Below are 19,302 nucleotides of genomic sequence, written 5' to 3'. Positions count from 1 at the left end.
TACAAACTTGATTTCATGTGCCCCAGATAAAGGCTACTATGCTCCCCTTCACACATGCTTGGAGAAATCATGCAAAATTAAAATCAAGTCTTATGTGTGTCATGTTTGCTGTTATTTACCTCTTATTTCTGTCTCCTTCTAAATAAATTGAATAAAGCTGATCACATTTTCTGGACAACCTGTAATGTTTCAAGGCCTAAATAGTAGAGGGTCCCAAAGCTGTCAATGGGGACTAACCTCTCAGAAGCACTAGACCCGCAACCCTCACAACAAGAAATGAGCCCCAGTCCATGTCCATCCTCAGTGATGAAAAACAGCCCATCTCAGGCTCCACTCACCTGTGTCTTTTCTAAACCTAGAACTTACTATGAATTATTAGCACCTGGATAGTTTGCATCCTACTTTGCAAAAGCAATACAAATTCCTGGCAGCAAGCTAAGTTAACCCTGTCTTAGTCTGTTCAAGCTGCTGTAACAGAAACCATAGACTGGGGGACTTACAAACAACAGAAATTTATTCCTCCTCATTCTGGAGGCTTGCAAGTCCGAGTCCTGCTGGCAAATTTGGTGTCTGATGAGGACTCACTTCCCAGGTTATAGAAGGCTGTCTCCTCGCAGTGTCCTCACATGGCAGAAGGAGACGGAGCTCTCTGGGGTCTCTTTTATAAAAGGGCACTAATCCCATTCATGAGGGCTCCACCTCACGAGCTAATCAGCTCCCCAAGCGCCCCCCACTACACACACCTGTAATATCACATTGGGGTTAGGATTTCAACATACAAATTTTGGAGGGGACACATTCAGTCTGTAGCACCCTGTCCCTCCCTGTTGTCAGAAAGTGATTGGTCCAAAGCCTTTGTTACCTAGGCCCAATTCTTCTTTTCTTACCTCTGGCACTGCCCTGGCTCCTCGACACACTTTCTGGAGATCTGGTCCAGTCAGTTCCCACCTGAACTAAGTCATTAATTGCCTTCCAAGCCGCTTTCTTCCCTAAAAGCCAAACCTTCCTATTCTAAGTACCCCACTACACTAGGGAAAGACTGTTTACCACTTTTCTGTGTTCTGAAATATGAAGTGCACAGCTCCTATGTGCTTCCCATCTTCTGAATGACTGTCAGCGTTCTCTGGCAGCAGGGCAGGTGCCATTCTGGCCCCACAGCCTCCTTGTCAGGAGGTGCTGTGACTGTCCCAGCTGAGCATAGTCCCTCGGTTCACAACTGGCTTCTTACACCAACCAAACTTCCTCTTCTCTGAACTGCCTGACACCGGTAATCAACCAGGAGAGACAGGGATTAAACAAACAGATTGGTCACAAGTCCTGGGGTAGAATTTCAGCGACTGCCTTTTTGTGTCTTCTAGCTACAATGTCAGTGAGAAGGCAGGGTCTGTCAGCGTCACGGTGCAGAGGACCGGGAACCTAAACCAGTACGCCATCGTCCTGTGTCGCACCAGGCAGGGCACCGCCAGCTCCGGCATCAGCTCCCAGGCTGGACAACAAGACTATGTGGAGTACGCTGGCCAGGTAGGTGGGCGAGCGGGCCTCTACTCCTCAACTGTCAGTAGGCTCCAGCCAGGGCTGGGACGTGGCTGTGCACTTTCCTACTTCTCTGTACTCCACCTCCCTTCCCATTGGTGCCCTTTCTCAAGCAATTTCCCTCTGTCCCCTCCCCACAGTGCTTTATTCTTCACTCTCCAGCTAATCTCCACTGAGTTAACTGCAGAAGTGTTACCTGCCTGGCTTCTCAGTCCTTGTGTTTTGCTTTATAACCCAAAGAAGTTTGCAAGGCATCACGGTCTTCTCTCAGCCTTTGGTATCTTGCAAATACAAACCTATGCATCTGTCAACTCTGTATAACCCCTCTCCCCTCACCTTCTTTATCTGAAGGCAGGAAGAGAGAATGTGCAGAGACCAGTTGGGAAGCTCTTGCAATAGGCTGTGTGAGAGATGAGGGGAGCTTGAGCTGCAGTTAGAAAGTGAAGGTGGAGACAAGTGGGTGGATTCAACAGATGTATAAGAATTGAGAGGCCTCAGCAGTGGGTCAGATAGTAAGGGAAGGGAGACGCGATGGTGCTCTCCCTTACTCGGGGGGACACCATAGAGGAGCAGGTTTGGTGAGGGGGTGGCCTTGATTCTGCTTTGGACATCTGAGTTGCCTTAAAGACAAAAAGTTGGCAGCTATGTAGGTTGGTAGGGAGTGCAGAGAAGAGCTTAAGGGTAGAGAGAGAAATTTTCAAGTCTCTATGTTAAGGGATAGTAATTAGGACAGGATATAAATGAGAGAGAAAGGAGAGTAAAAGCAAAAGAGAAAGGAGGAGGATTTAAATAGTGAGCCCCTATATGGCAGGATGCCCTGCATGGGTTCCCTCCTATGTTAGGGCACTTATTAGGTGGTTAATAAATGCTTTTTTCAAAGTAATTTCATTATTTTATGGCATCATAAATCTGTAAAGAAGAGTGAGCTCTCTCTTTGAGACATTTCAGCCAGAGTAAATTAAGCCCTTGTAGGTCCAACTTAAATGAGGAATTAGGAAAGGACAGATAAGCTATGGAGTTTTAATTAATTAGTAAATTGATAAAAAAGAGTATATACTTGTGCTTTTCAAGGAAAGGCAAAAGGCAGTGTGGTCTACATCTAAATACTAGAGATCTATTGAGTGTTTCAGTTATTTGGGAATGTTTTGAAATGTGGAGCTAAGTTAAAGTTAATATAATTAGTGTATTAGATATGCAATAGTAATTTTCTGTTGATGAAAATTATTTTTCAGATTTGTGTGTCCCTAGAGGTTTATGACTAATTTTATACTTTACAGCTATGTCAGTTTACACAAAGTCCAGTTCAGGCCTATTTCTTGCCCTTACTGTTTTGGACAGATCCATAGGCCCATTTCATTTGAAGATTTTTTTGTCTTTTTTTTTAGGCAAAATAAAAGCAGAATAAATTCCTACAAATTTACAGTTGTATGCATATATATTAATATATTTGTTTTATATCAGGTTACATTCTCTCACATAGATCTAGCTCATCTTAGTTACAAAGGATATGGTCAAATATAAAGTTAAAATTCAGTCTGTCTTATTTATAATGTAACTTTCTCTGAATTCCAACTCCACTATTCAGTACTCAGATTCTATGTCAGTTCTGATTATACAAGTAATATGGTGGTGATAATTAGGTTAATATCTTGCATTTGTTCAACGCTTTAAAATATACTTAGCACTTTCATTATATGTTATCTCCTATAGTCATCCCAATAAACATGCAAAATATGAGCATTATAATTATTATTTAGCCAATGGACAATCTGATGTCTGTAAAGTTTCATAGCCTAACCTGGCTTGGAAGTAACAGAACCAGGACTTGAGGCCAGAAGTTCACCCTCCAAATCCAAGTATCTTTTCCACTAAACTTGCCGTGAATGGAAGGGGAACAGAGTAATCAAATGATTTTTGCTATCCCAAATGAGTTATTAAAACAGGATATGAGTAGTTACCTACAGGCTTTCCATAGTCACTAAATAGTAGAAGTCTTTGCTCTCCATGTCCCCAATGTACAGATGAAGAAGAGGAAGAGACAGCCAAGTGTCCCAGGTGATACAGCAGGAAGTTGGGCAAGAAGAACCAGCTATTTCATTCAGTGCTCTGCCCACTGGGCTTGCATCCTCTTATCCTATGATGCTCTGGGGGAGCAAAGCAAGGAGCCCGAGATACAACTTAACTGTGGTTTCCTTTGTGACAGGTGCAGTTTGATGAGCGAGAGGACACCAAGTCCTGCACCATTGTCATCAACGATGATGATGTGTTTGAGAACATTGAGAGTTTTACTGTGGAGCTCAGCATGCCAGCATATGCCCTCTTAGGGGAGTTCACCCAGGCGAAGGTCATTATCAATGACACTGAGGACGAACCCACATTAGAGTTTGATAAGAAGACCTACCGGGTCAACGAGAGCGCTGGTTTTCTGTTTGCACCTATTGAAAGAAAAGGTCTGTTGGTGCCAAAGGTGACAAGAAGCTATAATAATAGCTAACATTTATTGAGTTCCTTTATGTGCCAAGTGCTCATGTACTGGATTAACACGTATGCATAAGTATTTTACATGTATTAACCCATTTAAATCCCAGAACTACACTAGTAACAATCCTACTATAGGAAGTACTATCAGAAGGCTTCTCTTCTTAGTTCAAGTTGTTAGCACACCCATTATTCTTCAATGGGACTAGAAGATTATATTTGGCCTTGCAAATTATTCATGAATTTAGGAGACTAAATCACCCAATCCATAAAATATTTAGGCCTTGGTCAAGGAGGGAAATTACAGTTTATAGGAACTGGATTCCCATCTTAGTTCTTGGAACACAGAAAATGTGTTTAAAGATTTCCCTGTGTGAGTGGAGTGCCACATACAGAGTCAGATGAGAAGTAAATTCTGTGTGAGAAATAAAGGGCTCTTCTTGAGGGGTCCGAAACCAAAACAAAGATAGTATGATTTATGATTGTACAATATTAGACTGTTAAGTAAAATACATGGAAATTAAGTTCCCATTCAAAGCCACAGCCTGACTGTAAGTGAGGATGTCAGGTTTTTTATTGAATCTGCTGCCTGGGTATTATTGTAACAAACCCTGTGGATCATATAAACCCTTGGTGACACCACTTGGAAAACAAGCAAGCCCATGATTGCTCTGGGCCAAGAAGCCAGGCCCAGGACAGGCTGACATCCAGGGAAGTGGTGGCACTAATAAGTTAAGTCATTTGTACAGAGAAGCAGGTTTTTTTCATTTTGTCTCTTATTTTCAACAAAGCTTGTTTTTCCCTGGGACTTAAACTGCAGAAGTTCATTCAGAAAAGCAGTGGACTGTGCATATAACACTACCTTCAGGACACAATTACTTCACTACTTAAAGTACCAAATACGTTTCTTATCTTTCTGCCCACTGTGGGTAGTGGACAATGAGTCTTGTGAATTAACAGAGCACAAAATGCACAGAATAGAAAATCCATTTTAAGTTGTTTGGTGAAGTATGTGGGGTGTATTAAGCCCTCAAGTGAGTTATATCATAGGCTAACACACTGCAATGCAGGAAGCTTTCACATCAGAGTTTGAATACAAATAGTAATGGAATGTACAGTGGGAACCAAGCTCATCAGGTTATCTGGAATTTTAAAACCTGAAAAGTGCTCATTCAAATGTTTTGGTTTTCTTGCCATTTGTATTTCAGGGGATTCAAGCAGCATTGTATCTGCGATTTGCTACACAGTCCCTAAGTCAGCTATGGGAAGTAGCCTCTATGCTCTAGAATCAGGCTCTGATTTTAAATCTAGAGGGATGTCTGCTGAGAGTCGTGTGATATTCGGGCCTGGTGTCACCATGTCCACCTGTGATGTCATGCTCATTGATGACAGCGAGTATGAGGAGGAAGAAGAGTTTGAGATTGCCCTGGCAGATGCCTCTGACAATGCCCGCATCGGAAAGATAGCATCGGCCAAGGTGCTCATTAGTGGTCCCAATGATGCCTCCACCATATCCCTGGGCGACACAGCTTTCACTGTCAGTGAGGATGCAGGTAATGGAGAACATCTCTGGGGCTCCATCTCCCATCTCCTGATCCCTTTCTTGAACAATTTCCTCTTAGTTTCGAGAATGTCCTCAAGACACTAAGAAGGTTATTCCTCAGTCACACCATTGTCAGGCTGAAGATGTACTACCAGGCATCAAGTTTAAGAGCGGAAGGAAGTGAAGACTAGGAAGTTCCATTCACTTTTCTTGCTCTGCTTACTGATAGCAGGGAGCGAGGGATCTGGCTTAGAACTTCACTGGCTGACCTATCTGGTCCAGAGGGAGTGCACAGTGCCAATAAGCATCTTGGTTTGTGAAGGAGAAGAATGTGATCTAAGAAGATGGGGGTAACTTATTTAGCTGCTAGCTCCAAAACATGCATTCCAAGATTCAGTGTCTTAACAAATGGATCTTTCTCATTTATGTAAGAGCCCAAAGTGGTCAATAGGCAGATATCTTCTACTCAGGCTCCTTCCCTATTTCGGCTCCACAAGGGTCTCAAAGTTTTCTGCACACTGCTGGCAGACATACGGCCAGAAGGGGCAGCAGTTGTGCTGAGTATCTACTGCTCTGAGCCACCTGATCAAGGCCTTTCACCTCTTTGAAAGCAATATTCTGGGGGATAGAGGGCACTGATATTTTTAAGCACTTACTGAATGTCAGGCACCATGCCATGTGCCATTCCCTGCATTCTCATTTAAGCTTATGTGGAAGAGAAAACATTACATAGAAAATAAATGGAGGCCTAGAGATAACAAATACATCATCAAAGATCAGCAGTTAATATAACAGACCTGGGATTGGAACCCAGTGTCCTTTCTACTATTCCATTTTCTTTTCCCATATACAAATGGCTAGCCATGATTACTTGACACCTCACAGCTTATTGGTTAGAAACATATCACTGATGGGATTTTCATGTAGCTTTTCTCTGACCTAGATTGTGAAAATAGCTGAAATGTACATGTATATATAATATTAGGACACTACAAAGTATGATGTCAGAGTAGACCAGCAAATGAGGCTTCTTTACTCAGATAATCAATAAGCACGTATGGTTTAGGTAGTGATGTTCACCACTCGGATAAAATAGAGAAAACAGGCCATGTAGGAACATTTAATTAGGAACATTCAGCTTCAGGCCCCATAGAGTCCCCTAGCCAGTTCTTCTTTAACTGAGTATTTTCTAGATCATTCCTGAGGCCCTAGTCTCCTAGTTTCTTCTCTCTAACTAGGCTTGAGATTTTTGGTAGGCCCAGCCCTCTTAAATTCATTGTTCTTCTCCTGTGAAGCCACAAAACCACTTTCCCCTAAGGGCTGTCTCCAGCACTACCTCCATGAGGCCCTCGTCCAGGTCGGTTCTTTACCTTAGTGTTAATAAAAAGAAGGGTGGTGACACCTCTCAGCCTTCCTCAGAGGGAGCATAAGAGCATCGCTGAAGTTGGCTTACTTAGGCCGGCAGATAAAACTGCTACTGCTATGAAGAACATTGTTCTGAAAACCCCATTTATGTTCCAGCTTAAGGTTGACCATTGAAATATCTATGAATCTCAATTCAGGCTCAGTGAAGATTCCAGTTGTCCGCCATGGGACCGACCTTTCTACTTTCACATCTGTGTGGTGTGCCACACGGCCCTCAGACCCAGCTTCCGCCACTCCAGGAGTGGACTATGTTCCCAGCTCGAGGAAGGTGGAGTTTGGGCCAGGTGTCACAGAGCAGGTGAGCATACAGCAGGCAGAGGCTCAATGGGTCTGTTAAAGTGTCTCTAGTCTCCAAACTCTCTGGTGAACTCCAAACTCCCTTTGCATCTGCCTTTTCTTCAAAATCACAAACATACAAGCAAGAGAACAAAGCAGATCTTCTACAAACTCTCTAAGTGACATTTTCAGCATCTAATATCTAGCACAACAAATTTAGTATAGAAACCACCACAAAACACCTTAAGGCATATAATAAATTATCACTCTGTGGATTAAAAAAATCTTGCTTGAAGACCACCAAAGAAAGGCGACTTGCCACTGTGGTTCTAATCTCCCAAAGGCAAATGGCTATGTGTGTGAGTATTTTGTAAGGTTTGCTTTGATTTTTCTTCTTTTTTAAATTTATTTTGCTATTTAAAATTGAGATATAATTGACATACATCATTATGTTAATTTCAGGTGTACAATATACTGATTCAATATCTGTATATGTTGTGAAATGCTCACCTCAGTGAGTCTAGTTAACATCTGCCTTTTCTTCTAGTATTGCACCTTGACTATCTTGGATGACACTCAGTATCCAGTAATTGAAGGGCTGGAGACATTTGTGGTTTTCCTTAGCTCAGCACAAGGTGCCGAAATGACCAAACCCTTCCAGGCTGTCATTGCTATTAATGACACATTCCAGGATGGTAAGCTTTGGGGGAATGCAGTTGGTGGCCCAGACTACTTCTCTGTTTTTTTCTTTACTCATTCACATTTTCATTCAAGAAATTGTATGTTTGTGTGTGTGCACGCATGTACATGCATGTGCACACTTTTACACAGAAATATGGGAAAGAAATCATCATTCATGTTTCTGGTACTCTGCTAAGCATAACAAGACTTATAAGCCTTGGGCCATGTCCTCAAGAAGCTCCATGTCTGATGGGGGGGGCTTAGACCCTTAAATAGAAAAATTAGAATATTACAATAAATGATCTAATAGTGCTGTAAATCCAGTACTGTGGGAGCAGAGGGAACTAAATAGCAACTATGTATGGAAGAATCATAGAAGATTTCATGAAGGAGGTGCTATTTAAACAGAGTCTTCAGGTACAGTAGGAGTTTAATGGAAAGACACATATTTGGAAAACAGTGAGAAGTTTACCATCACTCTAAACCTGGCAGGAGGTGAAGAGAAGGAAATGAAATAGAAAGACTAGTTGAAATCAAGTTCTAAGAGGTCTTATATTCAAGCCTAAGGAATTTGTAAGCAGAGGTCAGCAACAGATGTTCATCAGCTGAGGAGTGGTGTGATTTTTGTTTGAGGAAACTAACACTGGTGGTCCCGTGCAGGAATGAACAGACATAGATATGTGAACAAATACGGTATATGGCCACTGCTCTGTTTTTGGCTCCTAAGGTTTTGCCATTTCAGGAATGTCATATAATTGTGATCATGTAATATGTAGCGTCTTGAGTCTGGCTTCTTTCCCTGAGGATAGTGCATGTGAGAGTCATCCATGCTGTTGCACATCTGAGTCATTCATTCTTTTCATGCCGAGTAGTTTCCCATTGTGTAGCTGTGCCAGTTTATTTACACATTCTCCTGTTTATTCATTGACCTGTTGTATGACATGAGGGTGATTTCTAGGTTTTGGTGGTTGTGACTGGAGTGGCTATAAATATTTTTATGTAGGTTTTGTGTGAAATAAGTTTTTATTTCTCTGGGGTAAATACTTAGGAGTCAGGTTGCTGGTCATATGGTAAGTGTTTAACATGGTAAGAAACTGCCGGCTTGTTTTCTCAAGGGTTGTAACTCTTTCACATTACCACCAGGAGTGTTGAGAATTCCAGTCGCTCCACATGTTCACGAACATTTAATACCATCAGGTTTTTGTGGGCTTTTTAGTTCTTCTAGTAAGTTGTAGTGATATCTTCGTGATTTGAAAGTATTTTCCCTAATGACTAATGACATTGAGATCTTTTCAAGTGCTTACTTGCCATCCATGTATCTTCTCTGGCAAAGCATTGTTCAAATATTTTCCCCATTTTTTAATTGGGTTTTCTTGCCCCTCTATTATTGCATTGTTATAAATTCTGGACAAATATTCATGTTTTGCAAATATTTTGGTAGCAAGCTGTTGTTTGTTTTTGTTCTTTTAGCAATGTCTTTCAAAGAGCAATCATGTTTTCATCTTGAAGAGTTCCATTTATCAATATTTCTATCACAGATGGTGCTTTTACTGTTGTGTCTAAAAAACTTTGCCTAACCCAAGGTTATAAGGATTGTCTCCAATGTTTTCTTCTGGAAGTTATGTAGTTTCCAACTTTACTTTTAGGTTTGTGATTCACAAAGCGGTAACTTTGTAACTAAACAAGATTATAACAAGTACACAATTTTCTATTGCATGTTACCTCAGAGTTTACAGAGTGATGACTTAAACATTATCTTATTTGTTCATGATCCCATGGTTTTACTTTTGTTCTATTTTGTAAATAAGGATACTGAGAATCAAGGGAGTAAAAAATGACACCCCAAGTCTAGTATATGGAGGAACCAGCATGCAAAGACTTTCAAGTCCATCCTCTTTGCACTACTTAAGTCCTCTTTGGTGCAGAATGTGAATTTGTGGGATTGTTTTTTCTTTACTTACTAAAAAGAAGAAAGATAGAAATTCAGTTATTTTTATTCTTAAAAAGGCTTGTAATTCTTTTGCATGAAAAGATCATTTCCTTCTGATGAAGTGGACAGTGATCACAAAGTTAAAGTCCTAAAATGTAATCCCAGCCCCACCACTTATTATTCTTTGGCTTTAAGGTTACTGAGACTCATTTTGTTCATCGATAAATAATGAAAATACCTACTTTACAAGATTTTTAAAGGATCAGATTGATAAAATATGTGAAAATACCTGCCATAGTACCTGGCACATAGCAGATTATATTATATGTTAATTTCTTTTCCTCTGGACATGTCTGTAATTTATCACACCAGCCACTGGGACTCCAGTAACTCACACAAACTCACTGTCCCAGGTTACACAGGAGATGCTATTTAGATTTTTTCCCACATTTTATTGATGAAGATAGTGCAAACTTAGCAAATGAATACGTTAAACAAAAAAATTCTCATTTTTCAGGGAGGCTGCAGCAATATATATTCAGCCAAGAATTTATCCCAGAGAAAGAAATCCCCAAACCTGTACTTCTATGGGTTGTTCTTCTTGCTAATCACTAACTTTTGTTGAGTCCCTTCCACATGTGCATTGTAAGATAGAAAGATCTGACCACCTCTCTAATCCTTAAAAGCTCTTCACCTGGGGCTGGGGTTGAATAATTTAATATCACATGAAGAGGAGGTGATGGAGCCAGATTTAAAACCCAGGTCTACCCTATCCACGTCTAATCTTCTGGTTTTAAATCCTACCATGCTAACTTTTCATACTGCAGTTTTAGCTGCTGCCCTCTATGTAACAATGCTTAGTGTCACTCAAGATCCTTCTAATGTCAACTTTCAGCCTTCTGAAGCAATCTGAGCTCCTATCACCTTTTTCCACAGGGCTGATTATGGCTCTTAAGTCATCTAAGTAGCTCATCTCAGAACATGTTCCTGTTTTCACCTTCCTCTTCTGCTCTGGTACCTGGAATTAGACTTTGGTATGGGCCAAGGAACTCTGAGCAAGACAAGAAAGGCCTGGTGACCTGTACCGCATCACACTCCTATGTATGCCCTGGGCCTGCCTACTCTAATTTGAGGAGAACCCGAGACAGGATTTCTCCTAAATCACCAACTTAACCATCGCCCACAAGGAGCCATCAGGTTCCAGGCAGTGGCGTTTGCAGTTTTTCAGTTACAGGGAAGATTAACAGATAACAGCATTAACTGTGCTCAGCACTGCGGGCTTCACAGAGGAGTGGAGAGCAGAGTCCCACATCTGTTTTGGGATACAAGATTTACACACATTAGAAGATAAGTGCAAATTGGGCTGTGTTTCATGCACGTCCTGAGAGAGGTGCTGACAGTACATGCATTATACCTAGTGGTAGCCTAGGAACCCTCAGGGAGCGAGCTGCTTCCTGTTTGCGCATGCACTGGTCTGGAGAGGAGGCAGCTCTGCGGCCAGCCAGAAGGGACCCGCAAGGCCAGCACTCCTGCTTCCTGTGGGGATTATAGTGCCTGATAGGGTTGTTGAGAGGATGACCTCAAGTGACTTTTACGGAAGCCCCTAACACAGTGCCAGACAGACCTGGGTATGCTGTAAACCCTGCAAACATCTGTTTCTGACCCTACCCCTTGCCTTTCAGCTGTCTGTTGCCTCAGTCTCTCACTGAGCAGGGACTGTTACCAGCAGGTAATCATGAAAAGTGTTCACCTCTCTCTCTCTCTGCAGTTAGGGTTAATATCTTGTTAAAGGGAAAAATAGGACTCTTCCAGCTCAAGAGGAATTCTGGGTTGATTAATACAGGACCAAACCCAAATGTTAGCATTTTCACTCCTGACTCTCATCTGACTTGATGCCTGGTGGGCCAGCAAGAAAAATCAACCCGAAGCCTTAGATCATCAGCCACGAGCAGAAAAGCTTCCCTGTGTGTGTTCCTTTTTTACCTGGGAACAAGCTTCCTTCTTGTCCATGTTGCTAGGTCATTTCATTGCCACCCGCCTCCTAGCAGCACAGACTGTTAAACTGATGACAGAGCTCCTATGGAAATGTGCCTAATCTACAGTTGTTCATTATCCTCTAGGTATGATGTTCTCTTAATAGGTATCTTCTGAGATTTTCTTTAGTAATAAATGGTAACTGTTAGGCTCAGCTCAGATAATGGGCTTATTTTTGCAAATGCCAACAGTTCTGAGCAGTGGGCAAGTTAGAGACAAAAAGTGTTCTTCATATTGACTTGCAGAATGCTTACACACTTGCCCTTTATGCTCCTTCCTTTCAGGTCAGGTGGGGCACACCCAAGATTCAGCAAGGAAGTAGGTGACCAGAGCTTTCGGGTCAGCCTCTGCTGCAGGAGGCTTTGACATGGGGCTGGAGGGACTCTCTCTCTGTATTGTTCATTATGAAATTAATAGCCAGCAATCAATAGAATGTTGGTCTCAGATAAGCACACATCTTAATGCAGAGCATTACTGTAGGCATTACAATAAGTAAGGAAGTAAGGAGGAAAAAATTATTCTTCATATTGAGAAGCCTGGAATTGGGGGCAATGCAAACCATAATATAATAATTCCTACCAAAATCTGAGTGCCGGCTATGTGCCAGGTCCTGTGCTGAGCACCATGCATACATTACCTCATTAAATTCAGTCTTCCCCACAATTCTTCGAGTTAGATAACTATAGTTCCAATTTATATATATTAAAAAAATCCCAAAGCTCAGAAAATCTAAGCATCTTGTCCTAAATCACACAAGAAGTACCAAGGCTAGAATGGAAATTCAGGCCTATTTCCTCCAAAGCCCTTGCATTAACCATGATTTGGCTACAGCTCCTCCGTAAAGTCAAATGAGGCCATGTGAGTTAGAAAAGCAGGTGAGTGGACAGAGTAGTCACAGCCTGGGGGCTCACTGGCCACAGTCAGTATGGCAATGGGTTTTGTTTGGCCCATATGAATTTTATTCTTACCAGTTTAATTGGTTGCTTTTTTTAAAACGTGGGAAATGTGACACAAAAATCCAGGTTTCTGACTTCATTTGAAAATAAGCTCTGCCAACAGAAGACTGGAGCTGAGGAGCAACCCTCTTTAAACAGGGCCTGCACTTTCCTCTTCATCTGCACTCTCACTCTCTCCTGGCCCCGGGAACATTGTGAGTGCTGTTTATCACCAGGCTGTGCTACCGTTTTCCTTGTAGCTTTATAAGGAAAACTGAACTCTTTATGAGTGTTCAAGTCTATCAGAATCTCTTACACCTGGCTCATTCCTTTCCTCACCTTACACATCTGCACTTGAGATGGGCAGCGTGCCCTGAATCTGGGTGAAAACAGTTGCAAAATTGTTCTTCCTGTGGCACTGGAGGCACACTCACAAAGAAAGCAGTTCCCTTTCTGGAAACCTGCTCCCTGTCTCTGATTTGCCAGCCTGTGAGGGCCCTTAGGGGAGCTTTCCTGCCACGTGGCTGCCGAGGCTGATGAGGGCTGCAGCCACCTCCCTCTGTCTCCCACTAACAATGCCTTCATCTCCCCTTCTGCTCACCCAGTGCCTAGCATGCAGTTTGCCAAGGATTTGCTCCTAGTGAAGGAGAAAGAGGGTGTCCTGCACGTGCCCATTGTTCGGAGTGGAGACCTGAGCTATGAGTCATCAGTGAGGTGCTATACTCGGGGCCATTCAGCTCAGGTTGTAGAGGACTTTGAGGAGAGAAGAAATGCAGAGTCTTCACGGATTATCTTTCTGAAAGGGGACAAAGTAAGTGGATTTACAATGGCTGACAGTTGGGATTCTCTTCTTCCTGGATGCTTTTATGTGTCCATTGTGAAGTAATCTAGACAAATTCTGAACTTCCTAGGACGTTTTTACTAACTGATAATTCTTTTTAATACTGCCATGTACATTAGAGATGAGCACACTCTGCCAGAAGAGGAAGAGGCAATTTCTAAAGCCTGGGTGCCTGTCTTAGGGCAATACATCCCAGTATAGGACCACACAGACAGATGCTGAGCACATTCAAGTCAGTGGAGATTTCTCTTCTTGGCAATGTATGTGAAATGTGATCCATGTGGGCACAGGAACTCCTGAAAAGTCAAGCTGCCAAGGATGGCTTCTTTAGAATCAGAGCCTGCAAACTCAGTGTATGTCCAACGTGTACATCTACTGGGAATCCTATTTCGCCATTTTGGGATCCCAGTTTCAATGACTGAGTCAGTTGTGCCCCTTGATTCAAGGCACACAGCCTTCATTGTTCAGTCCAAGGCCCTTCTCTTATTTTTTTTATTTATTTGTTTTTATTTTAATATGTTTTGTGCTTACTTGTTTTATTTTACCCTATTCTTCAGCCACATTCCCTTTCCTACCTCAGAGCTCATTGATCTATTATATTTAATGTCTATCTCTTAATTTGTATGTTCTTAAAAAGTGCTTGTTCTATGTGCATAATTTTAATTTATAAAACTGCAATTGTATCTTTTTCAAACTTTTACTGTTCACCTAGCAATGTTTTTATATCTGTCCATGTCATTTATATGTATGTCTAATCTGTTGTTTCAACCTGTTGCATAATATTTCATGATGTGCATTTACTACATTTCACTTATCTACTCTCAGTGACAGAAAGTGAAGAACATCAGAGGTAGCACCCAGTCACCTCCTATTATTCTGCCACCACAAATAATTGCTGCAGTGCGCATCCTCTGTCCTCTTACACAGGAGTGGAAATTTCTTTGAATATACATTCAGCAGCAAAATTGCTGGACCATTGGCCATGCATCTATTTAATTTCATTTATACATATCAGATTAGCAAAAATTCAGCAATTATTTGTGGTGGCAGAATAATAGGAGGTGACTGGTGCAATTGAAATAAAGTTACAGTTCATTTTAGTTTGCATTTCTCTAAAGACTATCATTTTCTGTGCTTGTTATGTTACTGGGTTTCCTCTTACATGTATTTATTATATTTATCCTTGTTCCTTATTGTATTGCTGTGTTTTCCTTACTGATTTGCAGTATTTTTTTATTAAGGTATCATTGATATACAATCTTATGAAGGTTTCACATGAGTAACATTGTGGTTACTACATTCCCTCCTATTATCAAGTTCCCACCACGTACCCCATTACAGTCACTGTACATCAGCATAGTAAGATGCTGTAAAATCACTACTTGTCTTCTCTGTGCTATACTGACTTGTCGTATTTTTTATACATTCTAAATATTAATTCCTTGCCAGTTTTAGACATTTTAATATTGTAAAAATATTTTACCTTATTACTTTTGACCACACTGTTCTTAGTTTAATAGGCACCTTCAATTTGGATATAATCAAATACATCAAATTTTTGCCTAATGATTAGTCAGTTCTTCTGAAGTTTAGTGTTAAGAAGACCTTAGCTATCCCAGGTCACTGAAGATTCTTACTTTGTTCATCATTACTACCAAAAAAAAAAATTGATAGTTTCCTTCTTAGAGACTCTTAGTCTTTTATACATTCATAACTCATAGAAGCCCTGTCTTAATTATATATTTTAAGGTACTTCTACTGGTGGCAAGTTGAAACACATGTTTAAAAGCATACACAAATACTATAGATACAATCTTCAGTTTTGAGTCAACATGTCTGTATTTGTTTAAGTTCAAGAGAGGATTCTCTGCCTATCCAAGAGACAGTTTGAAATTTAATAAAATCATAAAGAAAATACAGCCTCATAGTTTATATGTTACCCACATGACAGTCTATCAACATTATAAGGATACTTTGGAATCTTCATTTTCTTTGGCTCACTAAGTAATATGTCTTTGAAACTTGTCACTAACTAGAATGTCTTCTTTTAAAGATATCCTGAAGAGGCTCTTCTAAATTCATGCTTTTCATAAAGATATTATTTTAAGAAAGATGAGGTAGGGAAAAAAAAGAAACACTCTTTGGGGAATTAAAACCAGTTTAGCAGATCACATATAAATGTTCACAAGGATATTCATTTAGTATGACTTGGAAATATGAGAGTGAAACTTCCCTATACCCACATTCCCTTCACAGTACAGTAATATGGTGGATTTCAAATGGTTCAACTAAAAAGAATCCCACTTCATATCACATGACCCTACTATCGAGACTGCTCTATCATCTAAAATATTGTGGCCTTATTTTATGGTTTCTTAAGAATGCACTCATTAGTACAGAATATTCAGTTTGGGAAGCACTATTTCTGTCCATCAAATAGGAATTTTGATTGTGTTCTCAGACTTTCAGCACTCAGCAGTTTTCAGACAAAACACCATTTGGTAGCACATTTGAGAGTTCTTGCAGCATTTAAAGGCATCTTTAGCCTAACAGAAAGGCTTTTTGAGTTCTTCATAACATTGTCCAGTTGTTACAATGGAAAAGGAATATTATTTAGCTCCCCAGGAAAACTAATCCATATGTTGAACCCCATCATCAGAAATCTACCTTCTATAATGTGCAAATGCATTGGTCAGCTCAGGTGTAGTGTCAGAAAACACACAGGTGACTTTTAGTGGATTGTTTTATTATCTTGTTTCTCATAATTCATGACCAATAATTCAAAGTGGTTGCAGTGTTTTAATACAAGGCTGCACATATAAGTATGCCTCACTCAGGTATGACCCATTAGATTTAAACATTCTATTTTACAAATGAATTTGTGTTGACTATTTGATGTTGCAAAGAAGAAAAATCATTTTCTAGGGAAACCAAGCAAGTTATTGATGTATCACTGCAAATTTCAATCTCTCTTGTGCTATTCACGCCAGATGAAGAACTGCACGGTTTCCATCCACGATGACTCCATGTTTGAGCCTGAGGAGCAGTTCAGAGTCTACCTCAGCCATCCTCTTGGAAACCACTGGAGTGGTACCAAAATTGGAAAGAATAACGTGGCCACTGTCACCATATCCAATGATGAAGATGGTAACAGAAGACATTGCCTTTAGTTACTCTTAGGTTAATGGGATATGAACTGATGTTTTACTAGTAATGCAATTATAGGTGTTTTGAAAAATGAAAGTGCTATAAAAGCACCTACAGATAAGAATCTCAGAGTATTTATATAAAATGTTGGCAGCAAATGATCAGCCTCCACAGAGCTCCAAGAAGATTATAGATGTTTTTTATCTCATTCTTCCCTATCACTTGCTGAGAGATAAGGAATGAGTATGGTTAAAAGCTAGGACAGAGATACTAAGACAGGCAGAGAATAAAAGCTATTTAAGGCACTGCAGTTCAGGAGCAGGATTGGAACTACAATCAGAATCAGCTGAATCCAGTGAACTAACTTAAACACTGCCACTTTCCTAGAAAAGTCTAATTTCACAATTTTCTTTTTTCTAATTGATTTAGCCTAGTAACCTAAAAAAACTTAAATTCTTTAGTCAAGTGTTAGCAAAGCGTGCCACTAGGTACCAGGGAGAACAAAACAAAATCTCTTTCAAATTTGGATATAATTGTTTTATTGAAATACATATTTTAATGCATTAATGGATGATAATATTACAAATAGTACTAGATGTTTTTATTGAATATTCACTGTATACTGAGAACCATGCCAAGCTTATTATATTATCTTAGTTCATTTAATCCTGACAATAACCCCTTAAGGTAGGTGTTATTATCCCTATATCAGAGGTGAAGAAATTGAACCTCAGCGAAGTTATATAATTTACACTTTTAGTTCCACAACTGTAAGGACAAAGCTGGATGTGAACCTTATTTTATCAGATTCTAGAATCTACACAAGAGTCAATGACTGCTTAGGTTTTCTAATATAAAAGCAGGGACTAACTTAGACATTAGGTAAAATAAAAAAGCCAGCCTTGAAGATGAATTAATTCTTTACCTAAGGAGATTCAAATACTGAAGTGAACTTCTGGCTACAAAGAAATCCAATGATTGATGCTCAGAGAGGTAACAAATTCACACTGTGTAACAGTAACACTCTTAAGTTTCAAAGAGCATTTGTATTAAAACCTATGAACTCTCAATTGACGCTCGTCTTCTACAATTAGGAAGAATTGATTTTCTGAGAGGGAAAGAGGGGAATGAAAATAGATACTCAAGAAATTTCTGCAAAATTCTGTAATAATTAAAAATGGTATAAAATTTGTTTCCCATCTTTTTATCTGATTCTCTCCACTACTACCAATTTGCCCTTCTCCATGAGAATATAATAGAAAAGGAGGCAAAATTTTATTTTTTAAATAAAAATCAACATATTAATCATTTCATAGCAATAAGAATAACACCTCAAACCAGATGGTGTTAGGAAATCTTGTGTTCCTGAATTATTGTGTGGCTGGTCACAAAAACTATTCAATCTTAACTAAATAACCTATGAGAAGTTAAGAAAAGATAAATGTAGGGGATGTGAGAGCTCTGGAAGGGAGGATCCAAAGATCAGAGAGATGGATTTAGTAAATTAAGTAGCACAGAAATTAAATAAATTATAAACCTTAGCAATTCATACCTCAAAATAAAAATGAGTTGATTCATGTAGTCAGTTGATTGTTATCAAGGGCTTACTATGTCTCAGTCACTGGATAAATTGCATGAATTCCAAAACCTTCTGTGAGCTGTATTGCCTAGATGGAAAGGTGGACATCATGCATTTCAAGGTGCATATTTCCTCCATTATATAGTTTTTAATAAGAAGCTGTGAGAAACAACTCCTAAAGAATCACAAACAAATTCCTTTTTCCAAAGCATTTGCTTAGGGGTGAATACTGATTGACTTTTACAACTGCAAGCCATTTTGCCTTGACATTGTTAACTAATGTGGAAAACTCCCTGTTGTCCATACAAGGTGCTCTCGTGGGAGTCGGAACCCTTTGTGCTTTTCTAACTTGTTCTTGCTTTCCTAACTGTGTTTCTTAGCCCCCACCATTGAGTTTGAAGAAGCTGCATACCAAGTCCGGGAACCCTCGGGGCCAGATGCCATGGCCATCCTGAACATTAAAGTGATCCGCAGAGGGGATCAGAACAGGACATCCAAGATTCGCTGTAGCACACGGGATGGATCTGCCCAGTCGGGTGTGGATTATTACCCAAAGAGCCGAGTCTTGAAGTTCAGTCCTGGTAATTGAATGTCAATTCCAAACTGTGGGTTTTACTTAATAGAGGCAAATATCTTGTATTTGAAGAATGGAATGAGCAGAAAAATGGAAGAGAAAAACAGTAGTTCTAATAGCGTGAAGTATTTATTAAGCACACAATTGAGACTGAAGGAGTCTTTAAATGCTTTAATTAGTAAAAGTGGCATGGAAAAGGAAAAAAAACAGGACCCTTACTTTGGACCATCCTTAGCATATTGGTTCATTTAAAAGGATTTTTTTAGCCTATGATTTGGTTGAGGGATAAGAGCACTTGATTTTTTTTAAATATACATGATTGCCAT

General features: G+C 40.0%; 1 protein-coding gene across 5 annotated transcripts in view; it reads left to right on the top strand.

Annotated features, from left to right (window-relative positions):
* Positions 1-19,302, top strand: part of FRAS1 (Fraser extracellular matrix complex subunit 1) — a 445,842-nt gene that overhangs the window by 391,044 nt on the left and 35,496 nt on the right. For all 5 annotated transcript variants that reach the window (XM_073237418.1, XM_073237419.1, XM_073237416.1 and 2 more), the window contains 8 exons: positions 1,359-1,521; positions 3,737-3,983; positions 5,220-5,564; positions 7,117-7,277; positions 7,803-7,950; positions 13,441-13,646; positions 16,667-16,823; positions 18,783-18,983. In XM_073237418.1, the coding sequence (XP_073093519.1) occupies positions 1,359-1,521; positions 3,737-3,983; positions 5,220-5,564; positions 7,117-7,277; positions 7,803-7,950; positions 13,441-13,646; positions 16,667-16,823; positions 18,783-18,983 (1,628 nt within the window). The remainder of the gene's footprint in view (positions 1-1,358; positions 1,522-3,736; positions 3,984-5,219; positions 5,565-7,116; positions 7,278-7,802; positions 7,951-13,440; positions 13,647-16,666; positions 16,824-18,782; positions 18,984-19,302) is intronic.

The sequence above is a fragment of the Manis javanica genome, chromosome 5 (assembly GCF_040802235.1).
Source record: "Manis javanica isolate MJ-LG chromosome 5, MJ_LKY, whole genome shotgun sequence".
Classification (NCBI taxonomy): domain Eukaryota; kingdom Metazoa; phylum Chordata; class Mammalia; order Pholidota; family Manidae; genus Manis; species Manis javanica.
This window is presented reverse-complemented; position numbering and strand designations above follow the sequence as displayed.